The 20,659-nt window shown below is 40.8% G+C and overlaps 1 protein-coding gene across 5 annotated transcripts in view; it reads right to left on the reverse strand.

Annotated features, from left to right (window-relative positions):
* Window positions 1-1,571: 1,571 nt before the first annotated feature.
* GALNTL5 (polypeptide N-acetylgalactosaminyltransferase like 5) overlaps window positions 1,572-20,659 on the reverse strand; it is a 57,405-nt gene continuing 38,317 nt past the window's right edge. The window contains exons 8-11 of one of the 5 annotated variants that reach the window (XR_013353157.1): window positions 18,173-18,290; window positions 6,604-6,753; window positions 6,371-6,479; window positions 1,724-1,862 (exon numbers count right to left, since the gene is read on the reverse strand). Coding sequence is in view for 3 of the 5 variants with exons in the window: in XM_077849610.1 (XP_077705736.1) it covers window positions 1,707-1,862; window positions 6,604-6,753; window positions 18,173-18,290 (424 nt within the window). In the remaining 2 variants the exon portion in view is untranslated. Of the gene's footprint in view, window positions 1,863-6,370; window positions 6,480-6,511; window positions 6,754-16,427; window positions 16,506-16,581; window positions 16,735-18,172; window positions 18,291-20,659 lie in introns of those variants that run through there. The other 4 variants (XM_077849610.1, XM_077849611.1, XR_013353158.1 and 1 more) reach the window with 4 other exon arrangements.

Raw genomic sequence — 20,659 nt, forward strand, 5'->3', positions numbered from 1 at the left:
CCCTCTCTTTCCCTGCATGCCTGTACGCGTGCCGCACCCCCCCCCCCCAGGAGAAAAAAAAAGAAAACTAAGACCTAACATTACATTCATGACTTTAACAACATTTGTTTTTTTCTTTTGGCAAAGTTGATATTTACAACATCCTCCTTTATGCTTACCAAAAAAAAAAAGTTATTCTCAAATTTCAAAACTAGAAAAAGTTATTTCAAAATGATACTTTATACCAGAATTTCTTTCCTTCTGCTACAGATTTCAATTTTGTATTTTGCACTAATTTTAATAGATTCATGGGTTAATTATAATCATTTTTCATTACTTTCTAGAAGCAGGTAAGGTATACATATGGGCCAAGAACATAATCATAATGTGGTGCTTATTTTGTGTTGTCAGATTGACTTCTTAGAGGCTCAATCAGGTTACCCTGGCCACCTATTAATAGATGAGCCTGGGTTTTCCCATGTTGTTCTAACAATAGATTCTATAGAGCATTTTGCTAAGTACATATGTATAAAGAGATTATATAAACTGGTCCTTTTTTCATTACATGGATGTTATATGTATTATCTCAATACAAGCTCCATGAAGGGAGGGATGTTTTCCTGCTCCCTTGTCTGCTGCATCCCAGCACCTAGAAGGATATTTGGCCCTGGATCACCACTCAATTGTTGACTGAGTGAGCATGATAGATAAGTCGTTTCCTGCTGTAAAAACTAGTTTATATTTTCTCCAGCATAGGCTAGGTCTGGTGGTCCTACCCTAAGTATCCCCCATTCCTTTTATTCCTTTCCATGTGTTCTTTTCCCTTGTGTTCTCATTATCTCTGTGAATTAAATATATTTTCCCTTTCTAGCTACCTTCACCAGGGTGAACACAACAGCCATCCCTCTAACCCAAAAGAAGTACTTTAGACATTTGGGAGTGTGTTCACACAGGGTAGATAGAAATTTAGTTCCTTCTTCCCTGGTCCCAGCTAAACAGTTCTTAGAACATACATTATCAACAAAGCACACAATCCAAGAAGTGTCAGGAGAGCTGTAGGCCAGAGCCATAGGAGAGGAGGGACATGAACAAGGCAAAATCAGGAGCAAGGAGGAGGGCCTGTCTCCAAGTGACAAAAGAACTGACTGGCACAAACCAGAAGGCTGGCCTAGAGAACTGGACTGCACCACCGTGGGAAATGGACTGGACATCAGAAACTCGGGAACCCAACCAAGCGAGGTAGCAGCACCAAAATTTACGCTGTCCGCAAGAGAGAAGTTCTATACAAATTGGGCCAAAGCTGGGATGTACCAACCAAGGCTCTCTGTGAATGTCTTTCCGACAAAGCCACTGTCTGGAGTAGGAATGGAGTTGACAAAGGCTCCAAGAGTGGAGCATTCCCTATGGTTTAATGGGACCAAATGAGTTTGGCAAATAACAAAGGGAATACATTTTACCTTGTTCAATTGTATGATAGTCTTAACTGTGTGATAGGGTATATTTCTAATGTTCATGGTTTTGCCATCCCAGAAATGTAGTGGCATATGCAAGAGCGTTATGAACTAGCATTAAAGGAAGACAGAAAGGCACTCTTGTTCTAGAGCTCTCTGGTTGTATTTCTTACTCATGTCACACAATTTCATGATGTTCCAAACTTGTACTCTTCTCTCTGTTGATGATCTTGGGGACTTCTAGTCCTTCATTAATGAAAATTATTTGTTTCCTTTTCATAGGCTGCCCTTAGATGTCTCCAATTCTGGGAAGACATTATCCAGATACCACTGAAATGATTTGCAACCCAATCGTTTCCTTAGTTCAACACGCTCACTAATGTTGCCATAGGCAACAGATTTCAGACCAGGCTGTTGTAAAAAAAACTGCTCCTAAATGAAAATAGAGAGTCATTTTGTTAAACCAAACATAGCAGTATATCGAACATAGCAGTATATATTTCCATCACCTGAATTACAACAACAAACAAAAAACCTTCCTATTAAAACAAAACAAAACAAAAAGCCTTCCTATTTCATTCATATAGTGAAGGCAGAGACACGTGGTACCTGGGATTCATTCACCCCACACGTATTCACATACACTGTGTGCTTGCTGTATGAACCATGATAGAGGTGGTAGAGAAGGATCCAGGAAGGTTGGATCCTGCTTCTTAGGAGCCCAACAATCACAGCCACCTATTGTGATATATCCCCTTTCTCCTGCTCTCTCAATACTCAAGGACAAAACCTTCATTCCCTGATCCCAGTCCACATGTCCATGATTTCAGAAATGGGATGGTATAGTGGGTTCAGGGCAAATTAACTCTGGGGTAAGAGCCTGGGGTCACATTCTTGCTTTGTTATTATGTGACCCTACCCTCATGAAGTTGTGAGGACTGAATACTCTAATCGTGCAGAGTACTGGGGAAACCAAGGCTGGCATGGAGTGTCAGTGTCATATCAGTACTGGTCATTATCATTACCACACCTCGTTTCTCTGTTATACCCTCTGATTTAAGAGGGTATTAAGTATGAACGTCTGATGGATTCAATCTGCTCCATATTAAAAGAGATATACTAGGAGCGCCTGGATGGATCAGTAGGTTGGGCATCTGACTTTCGGTTTTGGCTCAGGTCATGATCTTGAGATTGTGGGGTCCAGCCCCATGTTGGCTTTCAAGTTCAACGGGGAGTCTGCTTGGGATTCTCTCTGTCCCTCTCCCTCTGCCCTACTCCCACTTGCTCATCTCTCTCTCTCTCCAATAAGTAAATTTTTTTTTTAAATAAGAGATATTCTAAATAGACCAAAACCTCAAAAGAACCCTTGTATTTTCACCTGTGTTTCCTAGTGCCCAGACTATAGTACAATATTGTCGAACAAGAGAAGAACTTGCTTATCCAGGTTAGTGTATTATGGACACACCATGTTGGATTCTCCCTGGGACCCTTGACCATTGTAGGCCTTTGCCATCATGTCTTGCCAATCCTAGTCAGGGCAGATTGGTACAGGGGATGGGCCTGAGGGTGGTAGAGAGATGTTGTCATTTGGAAGCAAAGGCAGAGAAGACCTCGGACAACATTTTCTGCAAAGCCCTCTCTCGTCTAATGTCACTCATTACATTTCCCAGTGTGCCAGGTCATACAATCCATTGATTTAATGCCAAACGTTATACGCTCTTTAAGTTAGAGCTATATCCTAAGTTTAAGTTGTCACTATATCCTCTGTGAAATTCAGAAACTACCCAGTCCAAGCTGTGTTTAAGTCAACTATTTAAATCTGTGGCCAGAGTTCACAGAAAAAAAAAATTAACAAATATAAAAAAAAGCTCAAGATCTCTCATTAATTAATACAATATAAAATAATAATTTTTAACCTATGAGATTAGAATACAAAATAATTAAAACCAGAGTTGGAAAAGTTGTGGGGAGACAGGCATTTTCACATATATTTGCTGATGGTAGTTTGGACATTCAACCACCAGGATTTAAAACATACTTCTCATGGCCCAGCAAGTCCATGTTTTGAGATTTATTCCAGATATATATTTGTACAAATGTACAAAAAGATAATGTAAACGATGTTCATTTTATCAATGTTAAGGATTATCAAAAAGCTGAGATAATCAGAATGTTTATCACTGGGGGGCTATTTATCAATGGGATTGATTTTAGGATATCCATTCAAAGGAAATATTTAAAAGAATATTTATGTTCTTTTAGTATGTATGTTTATATGTTTGGATTTTTAAAACTTTGAAAGTATATTTTAAAAAATATTCTAACAGGTAGGGGCGCCTGGGTGGTTCAGTCAGTTAAGTGTCTGCCTTCGGCTCAGGTCATGATCTCAAGGTCCTAGGATCTCAAAGTTCTGGGAGCCAGCCCCATGTGAGGTTCCTTGCTCAACGGGGAGTCTGCTTCTCCCTCTCCCTCTGCCCCTCCCTATCATTTATGGACTCTCTCACTCTCTCTAATAAATAAATAAGTAAATAAAATCTTTAAAAATAAATAAAATATACTAACAGGTGGAAAAATTGCAGAACAAAATATTATGTGAATCTAGTTATGTAAAAGGATATATATTTGTTTTTAAATGGGTATTAACAAGAAACTATTAATTTTAGTGATTTAAATTTAGTGATTGATTTTTAGTGATTAAATTTAATGATTGCTAATTTAATGTTACTTCTGAGGGGTCGAACTATGGGCTGAGCAAGCTTGCTTTTCATTTAATACTCTTTCAACACTGTATGACTTCTATTTTTTTTAAACCCTATGTATTTATTCATGAGAGACACACAGAGGCAGAGACACAGGAAGAGGGAATAGCAGGCTCCATGCAGGGAGTCCAATGTGATCCCAGGACTCCAGGACCACGCCCTGGGCCAAAGGGAGGAACTAAACTGCTGAGCCACCCAGGGATCCCAATCAATACTGTATGACTTTTAAACTTGAGTGTGTTTTACCTTTTAAAAAAGGTTTTAGGGATCCCTGGGTGGCGCAGCGGTTTGGCACCTGCCTTTGGCCCAGGGCGCGATCCTGGAGACCTGGGATCGAATCCCACGTCGGGCTCCCGGTGCATGGAGCCTGCTTCTCCCTCTGCCTATGTCTCTGCCTCTCTCTCTCTGTGACTATCATAAATAAATAAAAATTTTTAAAAAATAAAAAATAAAAAAAATAAAAAAGGTTTTAATTAGGAAATATAATAAGCATATAAAAAAGTATGTAATATTAAATGTACAACTTAATGAATTATTGAAAACTCAATCCCTGTAATGCTGACTAGGTCAAGAAATAGAACATAAACAGCATTTCCAAGGCCCCCTGCCTTTCCCATCCTGAGCATAGCCTTTCCCTTGGTTTTAAATGTTATCTTATGTATTCATGTCTTCACTTTATTATCTAATTTGTGCACACATAGATTATATGGCTTAAGTTTACCCATTTTTAACTTATAGAAATTGAATAATCAGTATATATTCTACTGTGCTTGGCTGCTTTTGTTCACCATTATGTCTTTAAGATTTACTGTACTGTTTATTTACATGGTGTCCGAAAATTCCTGTGCTTGCCAATGATTGGTCCTATCAGACTTTAAACGTTTTTGACAATCTAAGTGACTATATAGAAATATCTCCCTGTGGTTTTAATTCACATTGCCCTGATTACTAAAGAATGAGTAGTATTACTTTTGTGATTTTAAATAATATATATTAGATTAAGACCAGAACATATACTATCACAGAGAGATTCTTACATATTTCTCCCCATATATCTAAAATGAGGTCTTATTGGGGTTCCTGCCATATTTGTTTGTGCCTGGATCCTGGAGGGACAAGTTTCAAGTTAAAATGGGGTGACAAAAAATGGGGCCACAGCTACATGTCTTCTGTATGTGCACTCTTTTAGGACCTAGCTAGGAACTGAAGCCTGAGGGAGGTGCACAGGTTGAAGGCGGATGGCTTTGATAGAGAAATCTTTGACTGTTGGTGGAAAGAGGCAGTGGAGGTTCTTGTGCGGTCTCCAGATCACAGCAGCTTCCACCACTTGAGAACTTGGTAGTGGAGAAAGAATCTAAAGAGTTGCCTAGGGGATCCCTGGGTGGCGCAGCGGTTTGGCGCCTGCCTTTGGCCCAGGGCGCGATCCTGGAGACCCGGGATCGAATCCCACATCAGGCTCCCGGTGCATGGAGCCTGCTTCTCCCTCTGCCTGTGTCTCTGCCTCTCTCTCTCTCTCTGTGACTATCATAAATAAATAAAAAAATTAATAAAAAAAAAAATAAAGAGTTGCCTACGTCCATAATAGCCAAAGTGTGGAAGGAGCCTCGGTGTCCATTGAAAGATGAATGGATAAAGAAGATGTGGTTTATGTATACAATGGAATATTACTCAGCCATTAGGAACGACAAATACCCACCATTTACTTCAACGTGGACAGAACTGGAGGGTATTATGCTGAGTGAAATGAGTCAATCGAAGAAGGACAGTGTATGTTCTCATTCATTTGGGGAATATAAATAATAGTGAAAGGGAATATAAGGGAAGGGAGAAGAAATGTGTGGGAAATATCAGAAGGGGAGACAGAACATAAAGACTCCTAACTCTGGGAAACAAACTAGGGGTGGTGGAAGGGGAGGAGGGCAGGGGGTGGGGGTGAATGGGTGACGGGCACTGAGGGGGGCACTTGACAGGATGAGCACTAGGTGTTATTCTGTATGTTGGTAAATTGAACACCAATAAAAAATAAATTTATTATAAAATAAATAAAAATAAATAAAAATAAATAAAAATAAATAAAGAGTTGCCTGTGAGGATGGGAACAGGGAAAGGTATATGCTTCAGAGGAGGCAATCCTTAGGGGGCAAAACAAACAAAACAAATTTCCTGTGTTGGTTGACTTACTTCTTGAGTTTCCTTAGAAATTAAAAGTAATGTTCAAGTGTCGTAGATTAGAATAAACTAGTTGAGACTAGGGTCTGGGGCAGGTGGATGAGTGACTGACGGTGTGCCACTAATTTAAGGAAAAGAGAGAAAAAAAAAAACTTGTTATCTGGAAAGGCAGTCACAGGTTTCTTTAAAGCAAGTCTCATTCTGTGCTCTTGCTCATCATTCCAAATCACAGACATTTCCTTCACCTTGTATTCATCCAGCCAGACGTGCACCAATCTGAGATTATTATATGTCATGGCTTTTACAAGCTCAGGTTGGTTTGAAAAGCGCTGCTTACTGATGTGTCCCACTCGGGAGCAGGGGATTATAAAGAGTTGGCCTCCGCACATCCAGATCTAGACAAAAACAGAAAACATTAATGTATGTTTGCTAGTACTGGGCAACTGCTGACCTTTTTTTTTTTTTTTTTTTTTTTTTTTTTACAAACACAGCAATATGTAACATTTCTTAAGTTGTTTATTCAATCCTCACAAGGTAGATAACCGTGATTAGCCCCACCTTATGGATAAAAAACTAGTACATACATTTGTTAAGAAGCTTGCCCAGTGATAACAAATTTCAGGGTTTAAATTCAGGAAGTTTGGCCCCAGGGCCAGCACTCTGAATACTAAGGGCCAGCACTCTGAATACTAAGTGATTCTGTCTCCCTCATACTTGGCCAATTCTGATGCTGATTATGTAATGAAATGTGGCAAGGTATTTTCTCTTCAAATGTTCTCAAATAGTATTCTGAGAGTAAGTATTGCTGGACGTCAGCAGGTAACAAGGAAAACACTGATCATGGCTAAATTCAATGATTGTCTTTTTTGTACTTAAAACACTTTATAATACTTATTTTTTTAACAATTTTTTTTTACTACACAAAATATGACCATTGAAAAACAAAAAAAAGGGATCCCTGGGTGGCGCAGCAGTTTGGCGCCTGCCTTTGACCCAGGGCGTGATCCTGGAGACCCAGGATCGAATCCCACATCGGGCTCCCGGTGCATGGAGCCTGCTTCTCCCTCTGCCTATGTCTCTGCCTCTCTCTCTCTCTCTCTCTCTCTGTGTGACTATCATAAAAATTTAAAAAAAAATGTAGAAAAGTACACAGAGAATAAAAAATCACTACTTGTCCTAAAACTTTGTTCCTCAATATAAATTCAAGTCCATGCATATACACGCATCTATACACAACACTGAGATAAGTTGTGGTTTTTTTTCATTTAATGGTATGTGAAGTTATTTTAAAAGTTTTGTATTGTTCGGATAGTTTGGTAGTTTCCAATTTTTAGTATAATAATAGCACAAAGAATGTGCTTATAGTATAAATCTGGTACACACCACTTACATATCTCATAGCACACTTGCCATGATGTTTTTGTTGAGTCTAACTAAGGGATTCTTGCATAGTCCCCAAACTAGCAGCATCAGATCGCTCAGGAGCTTCAAAATGCAAAAGCCTTGGACCCACCCAGACTTACTAAACAAAGAACTGTAGGGCTGGGCCCAGGAATATGTATTTTAACTTGTTCTTCAGGTGATTCTGATGCGCACCAAAATGAGAATCCCTGTTCTGACTGATCAAGACCCTATATCCCAGTTCTCTAGACACTTTCTTATAAAATCCATCTAATCATTTAAGAAACAGTAATAGGAAATAAGGCTCTCACTGAGCACAATACTCAGATTGTTTATAAGAACAATACTTAGGGTGAAGTATATCACTCAGGTAGTTAGAAGGGATTATGTTTCAGAAAATACATCTTCTGACATGAGACCTAAAGACTCATGCAACTAACCTCTAGAATTCTTTAGAAATAGCCCTTTGGAATATCTAGAAAGAATATCTATAGAATTCCTTTTCCCTTAGAAAAACGCTTACATCAGAACCCCAAAGCATTAGTTTTTTTAATCAGATCTGCCACATCCTTATGATCAGACACATCCTCTTTGGATCTCATTTTTTTTTAAAGATCTTATTTATTTATTAGAGAGAGAGAGAATGCACAAGTTGGGGGGAGGGGCAGAGGGAGAGGGAGAAGCAGGCTCCCCGCTGAGCAGGAAGCCCAACATAGGGCTGGATCCCAGGACCCTGGGATCATGACCTGAGCCAAAGGTAACTCATAACTGACTGAGCCCCCCAGGTGCCCCAGGTGTTTATTTTCATCTGAAATTGAGAAATACATAGTTGTTCACTTAAGCTACTATTTAGGGGGTGCTTTGTTATATAGCAAAAGCTAATTGGTACTATTTAAAATGTTTTATTCTCTTTTTCTGTGAGAACTTAAGGAATTTTGGAAGATAGGTAATATTTGTTTAATAATTAACTGACTGGAGACAGTTTATGTTTGAAATGGTTTTTTTTAAAGATTTTATTTATTTATTCATGAGAGACACAGAGGGAGAAGCAGGCTCTATGCAGGGAGCCCAACGTGGGAATTGATCCTGGGACTCCAAGATCATGCCCTGGGACAAAGGCAGGTGCCAAACCACTGAGCCACCCAGGGATCTCTAAAATGTTTCTTGATTAAAAAAGAAATCTGGCTATGAGTACAGAATAGAAAACAAAAGTAAAGTGATAAAAGAGGTAAAAGAGTAAAAATTTTATAAAAATACTTGCTCAAAACTCATGGGGCACCTGGGTGGTGCAGTTGGTTAAGCGGCCAACTCTTGGTTTTGGCTTAGGTCATGATCTCGAGGTTGTAAGATTGAGCCCCACATTTGGCTCCACACTGAGCGTGGAGTCTGCTTAAGACTCTTTCTCTCCCTCTCCCTCTGGTCCTCCCCACCTCCGGAATAAATAAATAAATCTTTAAAAAAAATCAAATTGAAGGAAGCTATGGCAATTTAGCCTAATCTTCACAGAGCTCATGTGCTTGTTACTACTCTTGATTTATTCTCAAGAGGGACATGATCTACCTGGACATGCCTTTGGCTGTGCTCATTGTCCATGTAGGAGATGATCAGCTTGCTTCCTCTGATATTCTGCTGGAAGTCATCCATACAGCTCCCAGTTTCTACTTGTAGTACTAATAGTAGTAGTAGTAGTAGTAATAGTAATAGCACCCCATTGAAAGTCAGGCTAATGCAGTGGGTAAGTGTGGGTAAGCACAGACTCTGAGGCCACTCAGTGTGGTTCGAGTTCTCCATCAGTTTTATGAACTAAGGCAAGTTACTGCAGTTACTCAACACTTTTGTGCCTCAGTTTCCTCATCTGTAAAGTGAGAATAGCATTACCCACCTCGTGGGATGGTTAGGAGCATTAGACAAGTTGATACTTGTAAAACACTTAGAGTTTGTTTTGTAAATAAGAGTGTATCTCTGCTGTAGTTAAGTGTGGTAGGTTGCAAGAATGGCCATGGATTCTCTTCATTCCTATATGCACGCTTCTGTGCAATGTAATTTTGTACCTCACTCCATCAAGATGCAAAGCTTATTTCTTCAATCTCTTAAATCTGGCCTTGATTTGCTTTGGCCAACCAGACATCAACATATGTGACACAGAGTCTTGGAAAGTGTTGGCTGCCTGTTGGGGCTTGCCTTCTCTTGTTTGCTCATGGGAACATTGCAACCACTTCACTGTGAATGAGCCTGAGGTAGGAGACGAACAGCCAGGCCATCTCCATGATGATGCACATGATGGCCCCGCTATCACTGGGTGATGTCCAGATATGCAAATAATGCATCCTAAACTCGCCAGCACCAGCTGAGCCTCCAATGAACACTGATGTATAGGCACCACCAGTAGAAATCAGCTATCCTGTCTATGATCAGAAAAGCCCCTTTAGCAACACAGTGAATTAGAAGAAATAACAATTGTTTGCTGTTTTAAGCCACTGTGTTTTGGAATAGTTTGCATAAGCAAAAGCTAACTGATGCCCAAGGAACATTTTTCTCTTAACTGCAATTTTTTTTTAACTGCAATTTTACTTAACTAAAAAAGACCTCCATTCACTTAGTTGCTCATTCCAGAAACTTGGTGTGATAGGTGGAAATATTGTTCAGCAAATATTAGCTAACTCCCCCATCCCTCACTTTGGGGCAAAGTTTATTTTTCTGACGTCCTGACTCTGGGCTTGTCCATCTGTTGCTTTGGCCAACAGAACATGAGCAGACAGGATGTGTGCTGAGCCTTTAAATATGCTATGCACTTTGGCTTCACTTTTGCATCCTTGCCCATCTAAATGAGAAGAATATGCTGAGTTGCTACTAGTTAACCACTCATATACTAGTACTACAAATACTCGCAGAATACTAGTAGGATTATAATACTCTTAGAATGATGAATAGACCTGAGCCAAACTCAGAGACTAGAGCCAAGCCCAAACAATCTAAATTAGAGGCAGAGCCACCACCCTGGCCAGCCCATGAACATATGAAAGAAAAAAAAGCAAATGCATATTGGTCTAAGCCATTCAGTTTTGAGCTGACTTGTAACATAGCAGCGTCATCATGGCATTAACCAACTGATAATTGGGTTATCTGTGACACCACTTCCTCTTAACATCTGTCTTCCCTGCTCAATCTCTAAGTGCCATGCTCTCTACTTGTAAGGTATGCCTGTCCAGTCTTTTCATCTCCATTACCACTATTCTAGTCCCATCTGTGGTCACCCTCTGTCCAGATCATTATAAGAAGCTCCCAATCTCCCTGCTTATCTTCCACTTTGTTCATCTCCATCACTATCCTACTTAAAACCCACCTACAGCATTCCACCATGCATAAGATACAATCTAAATATCTAAATCTTGGGCAACCTCAATGGCTCAGCAGTTTAGTGCTGCCTTCAACCCAGGGCCTGATCCTGGAGACCGGGGATTGAGTCCCATGTCAGGCTCCCTTCATGGAGCCTGCTTCTCCCTCTGCCTGTGTCTCTGCCCCTTTCTCTCTCTCTGTCTCTCTCATGAATAAATTTAAAAAATCTTTTAAAAAATCTAAATCCTATGGTGTCTTACCCCTGTGCCCTGTCCAGCCTTCTCTTGCTCTCCTCTCCTTTGCATCATGGTCCAGCCTCACTAGCCCTTCTCCATGGACACATGGTTGGAAGGCTATTTCAGGCCTACAGCCTGAATCTGTAGGCAGAAATCAGGGCATTTCTAAGGGTGTCCTTATTTATTCTGTAATCTGGATTTGTTTTTGTGAGGTGAAGTAGGGGCACCTCATGTGACAAAACCAGGGTACGATTTTGTCAGGCTGTTCTATTGGCCTCCCAGTTATGGAGCTGCCTTCCAGATTCAGGCTAGGCTGGCCATCAGATTTATTTTCTAGTGGGATCCCATCTTCTCCAGTCTTAATAAACATCTTAGCAGAAAGTTAGGAGAGGTTGCTAGCCAGATACCATTTTAAATGAGAACTCTGGGACAGCTGTAGCATAAAAAGAAGGGAACAAACATTGGCTACTGGCATATTAGGTGGCAGACACTGTTTTAAATGCTTAATTTGCATTGCCTCAGTGGATGCACATGACAGTTATTCTGATCATTTATACATGAGGCTTCTTAGATTACAATGGGTTCAACTATTTACAAATATCTCCCAGCCACTTTTTTACATGGTCAACATACCAGGTGCTGAGGGACCCCCTTGTGAACAAGTCAGACCATGTCCCCACCCTCATGGGGCTCACAGCCTGGTGAGTACACACACTGGGGGGGCCCAGCACAAAATAAAAATGGAGTCTCTGATTCAAAAATTATTTAAAAATTTCAAGAAGGCAACAGCAGGGAATGGAGGTCAACTAGGTGTGGGGTCCCTCCAAACATGGCCCCATGTGGAATCACACAGGTTGTATGCCCATGGAGTCTGCTGAACACACACACAAGTGACAACTAGGGGATTGCACAAAAAGTACTATAATGGGCAAAGCACACACTGTAATGTGTGAGCACACACAGGATAAGGGGGTGGGGAGCATCTATGTGTGTGCATGCAGGTGCATGGCGGATAGGGCAGTGAGGATATGGTCAAGAAAGTCTTCCCAAAGAAATTACATCAAGGCTGTAACTATGGACTGTGATGATGGGAAAGAGCAAGATGGACAGAGGTGAGTGAAGACTTAGACCTAGATCTAACCACACATGGTGGTGGAAAGTGGGGCATGAAAAGGAGAGGGGAGATCAAGAAGGCACTCTGCGGGGTTGGGGATGGATGGTTGCAGGTAGGTGGAGGGCAGCACGTCATCCACACAAAGAGGAAGGGAACATGGCAGGAGGGATGGGTTCAAGGAGGTAGAAAGAGCTATTTTTCAAATGTTGGGTGTAGGGTACCCAAGGGACATTCATCCTATAGAAGAGTAACCTGTAGGCAACTAGATGCACAAGCTTATGGCTCAGAAAGACCTGAGAAGGAGCTAGAACTGTGTCATCAGCATGCAGTCATTGAAGCATGGTGTGGATAAGGTTACTAAGAGGGTGGAGGGAGAAGAGAAAGAGGGCCTTGAAGAAACCCATGAGAAATGGAAATTCTGAGCACGCTGAATTAACCCAGTGAAGACCTGGCGAGCTGTGGTCCGAGAGCAGGGGGCTGCCAAAGAGCATGCCCAATCCTGGGGAGCATGCCCAATCCTAAGGAGCAAGCCCAATTCCCCCTTATGTAGACTGTAAGAATTTGGTCCACCCTTTCCCTATTGCCAGCATGTGGTTTGTGAACGCAAAGTGAACAAAGAGGTCCTGTCCCACAGTGAGGCAGGAGATCCTCAGAGTCTATGGCAGGGCTCCAGGTCGAGAGCAGTGCACCTGGTCTCTATCTGGGGCCATCAGGATCTAGCCCCGAGCCACGCAGACCAGCTTCCACCCCACCAGGAGTGTGGATGTGAAGCCTGGTTAGGAGAGCCATCCTGAGGCTGGGGGTGAAGCGCAGCTCTGTGGGCACCTAGCCAATCCCCACTTTCCAGAGTGATCATTAACACTGAGCTCAGGGCAGCTAACATGAATTCAGAGCTCTGGAGGCTTCCAGAGAGAAATGACTTAGAATAGAACTGAGCTGGCAAGATCTCCAGATCTGAAGCTGAGTAGATAGTACAAAGCAGGACACAATAGATTTGGATCATGTACCTATAGATTCTGTGAATTGAAGAAAGTTACTTGAACACTCTGTACCCCAGTTTCTCCACTATAAGTAGGAGATCATGCACCTCGCTCACAGGCTTATCAGAAAGATTAAATAAGTTAGTATCTGTAAGATTCCAGAGTAGTGCATGCCACACACACACAAGACCTTGTTAAATAAATGAAATACATTTTTATCCTTTATCCCATAACTTAAAAATGCCATTTCTGGGGTGCCTGGGTGGTTCAGTCAGTTAAGCATCTGTCTTCAGCTCAGGTCATGATCTCAGGGTCCTGGGATGGAGCCCTACATCAGGCTCCCAGGTCAGCAGGGAGTCTGCTTCAACCTCTCCTGCAGCAGCTCCCCGCTTGTGCTCTTTTTCTGTCTCTCTGTCAAATAAATAAATTAAATCTTAAAAAAAAAAAAAAGCCGTTTCTCTAGGGAAGCCATCTAAGACACACACTTCCCCCAACACAAGGTTAATTCCCCTTTTATCTGATCTTGTAGTATTCTGTGTTCCTCTTCATTACATTTATCAAAAATAATCACCTCTCTCCACTCCAGCAGAATAGAGGTTCATGCCATCAGAAGCCACATTTGCACTGTGTGCCACTGTATCTAGCACTAGCACAGCACTTTGCACATAGCAGGTTCTCAGCATTGTTGAATGAGTGAGTGAGAGAAAGGAAGGATGAGGGCTGTGTCTTCTTCTGAGTGCCCAGCGTGTGGCATAGCCCAACACAGCAGGTGCTCCTAAATGACAGCTACATTGGACCTAACTAGAACTCTTGAGAGAGTCCTAACCTAAAAACATGTAGCCTTGAGTACTGTTACCACACAGCTGTTAGTTACAGCCATGAGAGCTAACGCAGGGATGCTGTGAAAAATATCAACAAGTTATGACACAGCGCGACAACACCTCTGGTGCCCCTGCCCTGCCAGCTGCTGTCCCTTTAGTTGTTGGATAGTGGAAAGCCTGCTGATCGATCCACAGGGTGGGTGGGCTGCCTGTGGGAGGTATTCAGTGGACTCAGACTTGAGGTTCTTTAGCACCAAGTAAGGAAACATTGCACTATATTAACAACCAATGTGGCTTCACAGGTACAAAATAGTTGATGTCAACCCTGAGCCCCAAGCAGCATGCTGGGCAAGAAGGGACAGCTGACAACAACAATGGTCTTAGGAATACCTGTGCTTCAGGGATGCACAGAAGAAACTCATGCGAGGACTTCAAGAACAACAGAGCTATGGAAGAGGGACCAGCAGCATTGTTCTAAACTTCAAGAAAACTGCTGGAAGAAAATTGGTCTACAGGGTCAAATGTTGCAGTAACCTCCAGGTTACAGAATAGCAAAAGCCATACACTAGGGACATCAGTATTAAACTGGTGACAGTTCCAGGAACACTCTCCTAGAGTGCTGAGGGCCACCAGGATGTTGATTTATTGGAATGAGGAGAAATGGAAACCTAGGTACAGGTGTCGATGATCTTCTCTCTGGAAAGACAGGGTTATTTACCTTGGTTAGAGACTGCTGTTAGGGTCAAGAGAGTACTCAAGCTATTTATTAATTTACACATTTATAAAAGGAGAGACCCACAACATACTTAAAAAAATATGAAGGGACCATTAGGAATGGAGTAGTTGAAAATACTGAAGCAGGGATAAATAATACATGTGAAAGATAAGTTGGCTGTTATTTGCTATCTGGAGGTAATATAGAGCCAGAAAAAGGAATACACTCCGTCTTCAAATATGCATGTGTTTTTCACAAAATTGATTTTATTCTGAGATACAAGAATGTGCTCATTAAGGTATTAGGTCTTGAGAGGCAGGTGGTATATACCGTATACCATATTCACAGACAGCCAAAAGCCAAAGCAAGTAATCATCTACCAAACAATGAAAAGTGCCCAAAACATGAATGTTATAAAATAATGCCTGCATCAGAAGGGAACACATGATGGGGGGTGGGGAGAAGCCATGAATACAACAAGCTTACAACGTACTGTCAAATAGGGCCTTAAGAGGAAAAATATATTGCTCAGATATTTTTATGTCCACAATAAAGTATCTGAAGCATCATGAAAGGAGTCTGTGCTTAAAAGAACTTTAAGCAAGTGAACAAAGTAACAAGCCAAAAGAAGGAAGAGGGAGATAAAAACCAAAATGGAAAAAAAAATCACAAAAATAAAACACAAAAAGCAAATATAGCAAATGTTTTAATACATGCTAATATATGAAATTCAGAGTATGAACTCTGCAGACGATTGCAGAGTCTAAAGAACAGACGGCAACAGTTTAAGAGTAATTACAGCTGTCACTTATTAAGCAGCTTCTATAAGGTATCTGTCTTCACAACGCTGTAATAGGGAATCTGTTTTTTTTCTTTTTTTTTAATTTTTATTTATTTATGATAATCAGAGAGAGAGAGAGAGGCAGAGACATAGACAGAGGGAGAAGCAGGCTCCATGCACCGGGAGCCTCATGTGGGATTCGATCCCGGGTCTCTAGGATCGCACCCTGGGCCAAAGGCAGGCGCCAAACCGCTGCGCCACCCAGGGATCCCCTGTTTTATTCTTTTTACCTGCAAGGAAGCTAAAGCTTAGTTGAGATTAGACCTTAGTCATTGATTAAACTGTTTTCTCTGCACCAGATTGTCTCTGCTGGGAAGAGACAAACAGGCAGAGAAAAGAGAGAAAAAATTAAGAATAATTATGGTGAATTCATAGCCCAGATTTACATGCACAGTTCAAAGTGACTGCTTTTTTTTTAAGTTTTATTAAAAAAAATTTTTTTTTATTTAAAACACCTCTACACCCAACGTGGGGCTTGAACTCACAACCCTGAGATCAAGAGTCACAGGCTCTTCCAACAGAGCTAGCCAGGAGCTCCAAAGTGACCATGAAAAAAGCCTGTTAGAATTTAGTGAAAAACCAAAATTTATCTATGATAAGCATACAATAAACATCTGAATCGTACCTTCATACTTTCTTCAGACTCTCTTGCCAGGAATATCTGTTTTGTACTTTTTTCTCTACTCCAATTATGTCATCAAATCTTCACAAAATTGCAATTTAAGAAACATAAGAAATGAGAAAAGGAAGAAAGAGAGAGAAAGAGAAACCAAGAAACAGTCTCTTAACTGTAGGGAATACACTGATTCAGGTCACCAGAAGGGAGAGAGTGGGCGATGGGGAAACAGGTGATGGGGATTAAGGAGGGCACTTGTTCTGATGATCACCAGGTGATGCATAGAATTGCTGAATCATTTATTGTACATCTGAAACTAATAGAAACACTGTGTTAACTATCCTGGAATTTAAATAAAATTAAAAATCCACAAAAACACAAAAATCTTCACGAAATTCTGACAATGGCATTTATATTTATTCCTATTTGCCAGGTGAGGAAATGGAGTAGAAAGATTAATGGCTGACCAAGGATCCTACAAGAAAGTTAGCAACAGATGCCTAATGTCTAATGATCTAATATCACGGGAATATTTAAAAGTCAAATCTACTTTTATTTTTATTTTATTTATTTATTTTTTAATTTTTTTTTTTAAGATTTTATTTATTCATGGGAGACACAGAGAGAGAGGCAGACACAGGCAGAGGGAGAAGCAGGCTCCACGCAGGGAGACCCATGTGGGACTCGATCCTGGGTCCCCAGGATCACGCTCCGGTCCGAAGGCGGCGCTAAACCACTGGGCCACCGGGGCTGCCCTCAAATCTACTTTTAGATTTGAGATGCAGGGGATCCCTGGGTGGCTCAGCGGTTTGGCATCTGCCTTTGGCCCAGGGCATGATCCTGAAGACCTGGGATCGAGTCCCACATCGGGCTCCCTGCATGGAGCCTGCTTCTCCTTCTGCCCGTGTCTCTGCCTCTCTCTCTATCATGAATAAATAAATAAAATCTTTAAAAAAAAAGATTTGAGATGTAATTCACAGTCTATAAAAAATTCACCCTTTCACAGTATATATGATTCAGTGACTCAGAGTATTTTCATGAGGTTGTCCAACCAGCTCCACTGTCTCATTCTGGAACATTCTTACCACACCAAAAAGAGCCCTAGTTCCCATCAGTACTCACTGTCCTTCCTTAAACCCCTGGCAACCACTAATCTACCTTCTGTTTCTACGGATTTGCTTTGTCTGCACATTCCTAGGGGTGGACTCATTCATATAAATATGTGGCCTTTTGTGTCTGGCTTCTTTCACTCACCATAATATTTTCAAGTTCCACTAATGTGATAGCAGGTAACCCTGGATTCAAGAGTGGAGAGACAACCCAGACATCTCCTATTGAGTCTTCCCAATTTGCAGATGGTGAAACTGAGGTCTGAGATCACCCATAGAGTTAGTGGCACCCAAGTCCCACACTGCCTAACACTATTATTTCCACTGCACCACAACTGTCCAGACACTGTCACTTTGTCTTTTAACAAAGACGAGCTTTCACAAATAATTAAAAGCGTTACATTAATTCGATAAACCATAGCTTAGAAATAATGAAATATATGGTAATAAGAGCTGGTATTTTACTAACTATTGTCACATTTTGCAAGAAGTCCCATAGATATTTATTTCATGTGACGTGGGAATGGTATCAGATGCTCCGGCAGGAAAACTGGGTGTAAGCACCAGGACTTGTCTCGTGACTTGAAGTCAGCATTCCCTCTCTCTGCACAAAGGTAACTAGTTAAAAAGTCAAATAGGAATTACCCTCAGTGAAAGTTCCAAATTTTCTGCTCCCCAGAGATCCATGCCTTTGTCGTATTGTCCAATCTCATTAAAATAATGCCTGTTTATAGCAAAAATTCCTCCAGCCATTGCAGGTGACCTAAAAGGGACACATAAATATGAAATCACAGATTCAGCCATTATAGATTTTTGCCAAAATTATATTGAATATTAGCAATAAAATAAAAACTAGTAAACAAGAATATTACCACCAAAATTGTTAACTTAATATATATTTAGGTATGTAAAATTAGTAAATCGGAACCAAAACTACCCAAAATTTGTACACAGTAACTTTTCTTTCTTATGATTTATTTCTTTATTTGAGAGAGAGAAAAAGCACATGCATGAACAGGATGAGCAGAAGAAGAGGAAGAGAGAAACTCAAGCAGACTCTGCATGGAGCCCAGAGCCCATGGTGGGGCTCGATCTCACAACCCCAAGATCACAATCTGAGGTGAAACCAAGAGTGCCACCCAGGCACACTGAACCAACTGTGCCACCCAGGTTCCCTCCGCAGTAACTTTTACTTAACTCTCACAGAGTTGTATGATGGTATCTTCTAAATGCTTTTTCTTGAGAGGGAACATTATTTTTAGAATGTGCATTTCCCTTTGGGATAACTATTGGGTATTAGAGTTTACAGATCTCCCTTTCTAAGCACATGAAGTGAATTATAATATTTACTTTTGGGAAAACCATAATGTTACAAAACATCTTTTTCTTGTTCACCAATAGGAGGGCCCGATAACACTAAGGTAAGTAGTTTGAAAATAATTACATGTTCATGCATTCATTTATTTTTTTTTTTAAATATGTCTTAAACACCTATGAAGTGTTGGAGATAAATTAGTGAATCAATAGGGCAAGATCCCAGCTCAAGTAGGGGCAAGGGTAGAAGCAGGGACACCAGTTGCTGTAGTGGTCCCAGAGAAAGAGGATGGGATCGTGGATAAAGTATAACAATGAAGGCAGTGAGATGTGGTCCAATCTCTGATGTATTTTGAAGATGGAACCAGGTTTGCTTATGAGTGGGATGTGGTGTGCTTAGAAGGAAGAGGAGGTAAGGACCGTATCCAGCGTTTTGGCCTGAGTACCTGGAAGGTGATATTGCCATGCACTGAGATGGGGATGCTGGTGTGTGTGGGGGGGGGGGGGGGTAGATTTTCGTGGGAAAATTCAGCTGGGGACATGTCTGAGATGTTGAGTCAGCATTCAAGTGGAGATGCCAGTAGGCAGTTGGATGGAGGAGTCTGGCACTTGAGAGCAGCCAGGGCTGGAGGCAGAACTTTGGGAGTCCTCAGTATAAGATGGATAGGAAGCCCTCTGTGGGTGAGGGGAGGTAGAGAAGAGGATCAAGAACTGAGGTCAGAGGGGATCCCTGGGTGGCTCAGCGGTTTAGCGCCTGCCTTCCGCCCAGGGCGTGATTCTGGAGTCCCGGGATCGAGTCCCACGTCGGGCTCCCTGCATGGAGCCTGCTTCTCCCTCTGCCTGTGTCTCTGCCTCTCTCTCTGTGTGTCTCTCGTGAATAAATAAATAAATAAATAAATAAATCTTAAAAAACAAAAATGGGGTTGTTTAAAAAAAAAAAACTGAGGTCGGAGAGAAGAGGAGGAATCGGCAAAGGAGATGAGAAGGTGCAAACAGGGGGCCAGGGTGGGGGGCAGGTGGTAGAAGGAAGATCTGGAAACTGCTAATTTGGAGGCGAGGGGAGGAAATACAGTATATAACGCATAAGGCATATAAAATATGTGTTACTCAACTGTCTACCTTATCGGTAAGGCTTTCAGTAAACAGTGGGTTCTTAGTTAAGTTTTTGGCGGAGTCAAAAGCTACATTTAGAGTTTTGACTGCACCCCTGTGTGGTCAGTGTGCATAACTCCCGTATTGTTCAAGGTGAACAGTACATTATAACATGTGTAATATGTATTCTATAAGTAATTGGTATCATACTAAGTTTTTTATGGCTTGATTTTTTTAATAGCATATTGTGAGAACTTTCCTTTTATATTAATTAGCTTTCAAAAATGTTATATAATATTCTACAAAATATTAATACAGTTTTTAGCCATTTCATGTTGTTTTTATTTTCTAACTAATATAAATGTTGCTACAATAGATGTCTCTGTACTTACTTCTCATTAACTCCTTAGGGAAATATTTCAAGAAGTGGAATTATTGCATTAAAGAATAACATTTGTACGATTTTTAGGGTATATTGTCAAATTGTTTTCAAATAGCATGTGTGACTATATATATAGATACTAACAGGGTATTAGAATTCCAAAAATGTTGCTACTCAGCAAATATGAGGAATACAGTTTCCCTATTGAAATTTTTAGAGCCTAAAGCATGCCTTATATGTGACACATGAAATGTTACAAAATTATGTCAATTTTTTTGTAAATGTAATACTGTACTTCTTGCTAAAAGTAACTATTTTAAATTAAATAAGTTTATTTTAAGATG

Source organism: Canis aureus, chromosome 15 (assembly GCF_053574225.1).
Source record: "Canis aureus isolate CA01 chromosome 15, VMU_Caureus_v.1.0, whole genome shotgun sequence".
Lineage (NCBI taxonomy): Eukaryota > Metazoa > Chordata > Mammalia > Carnivora > Canidae > Canis > Canis aureus.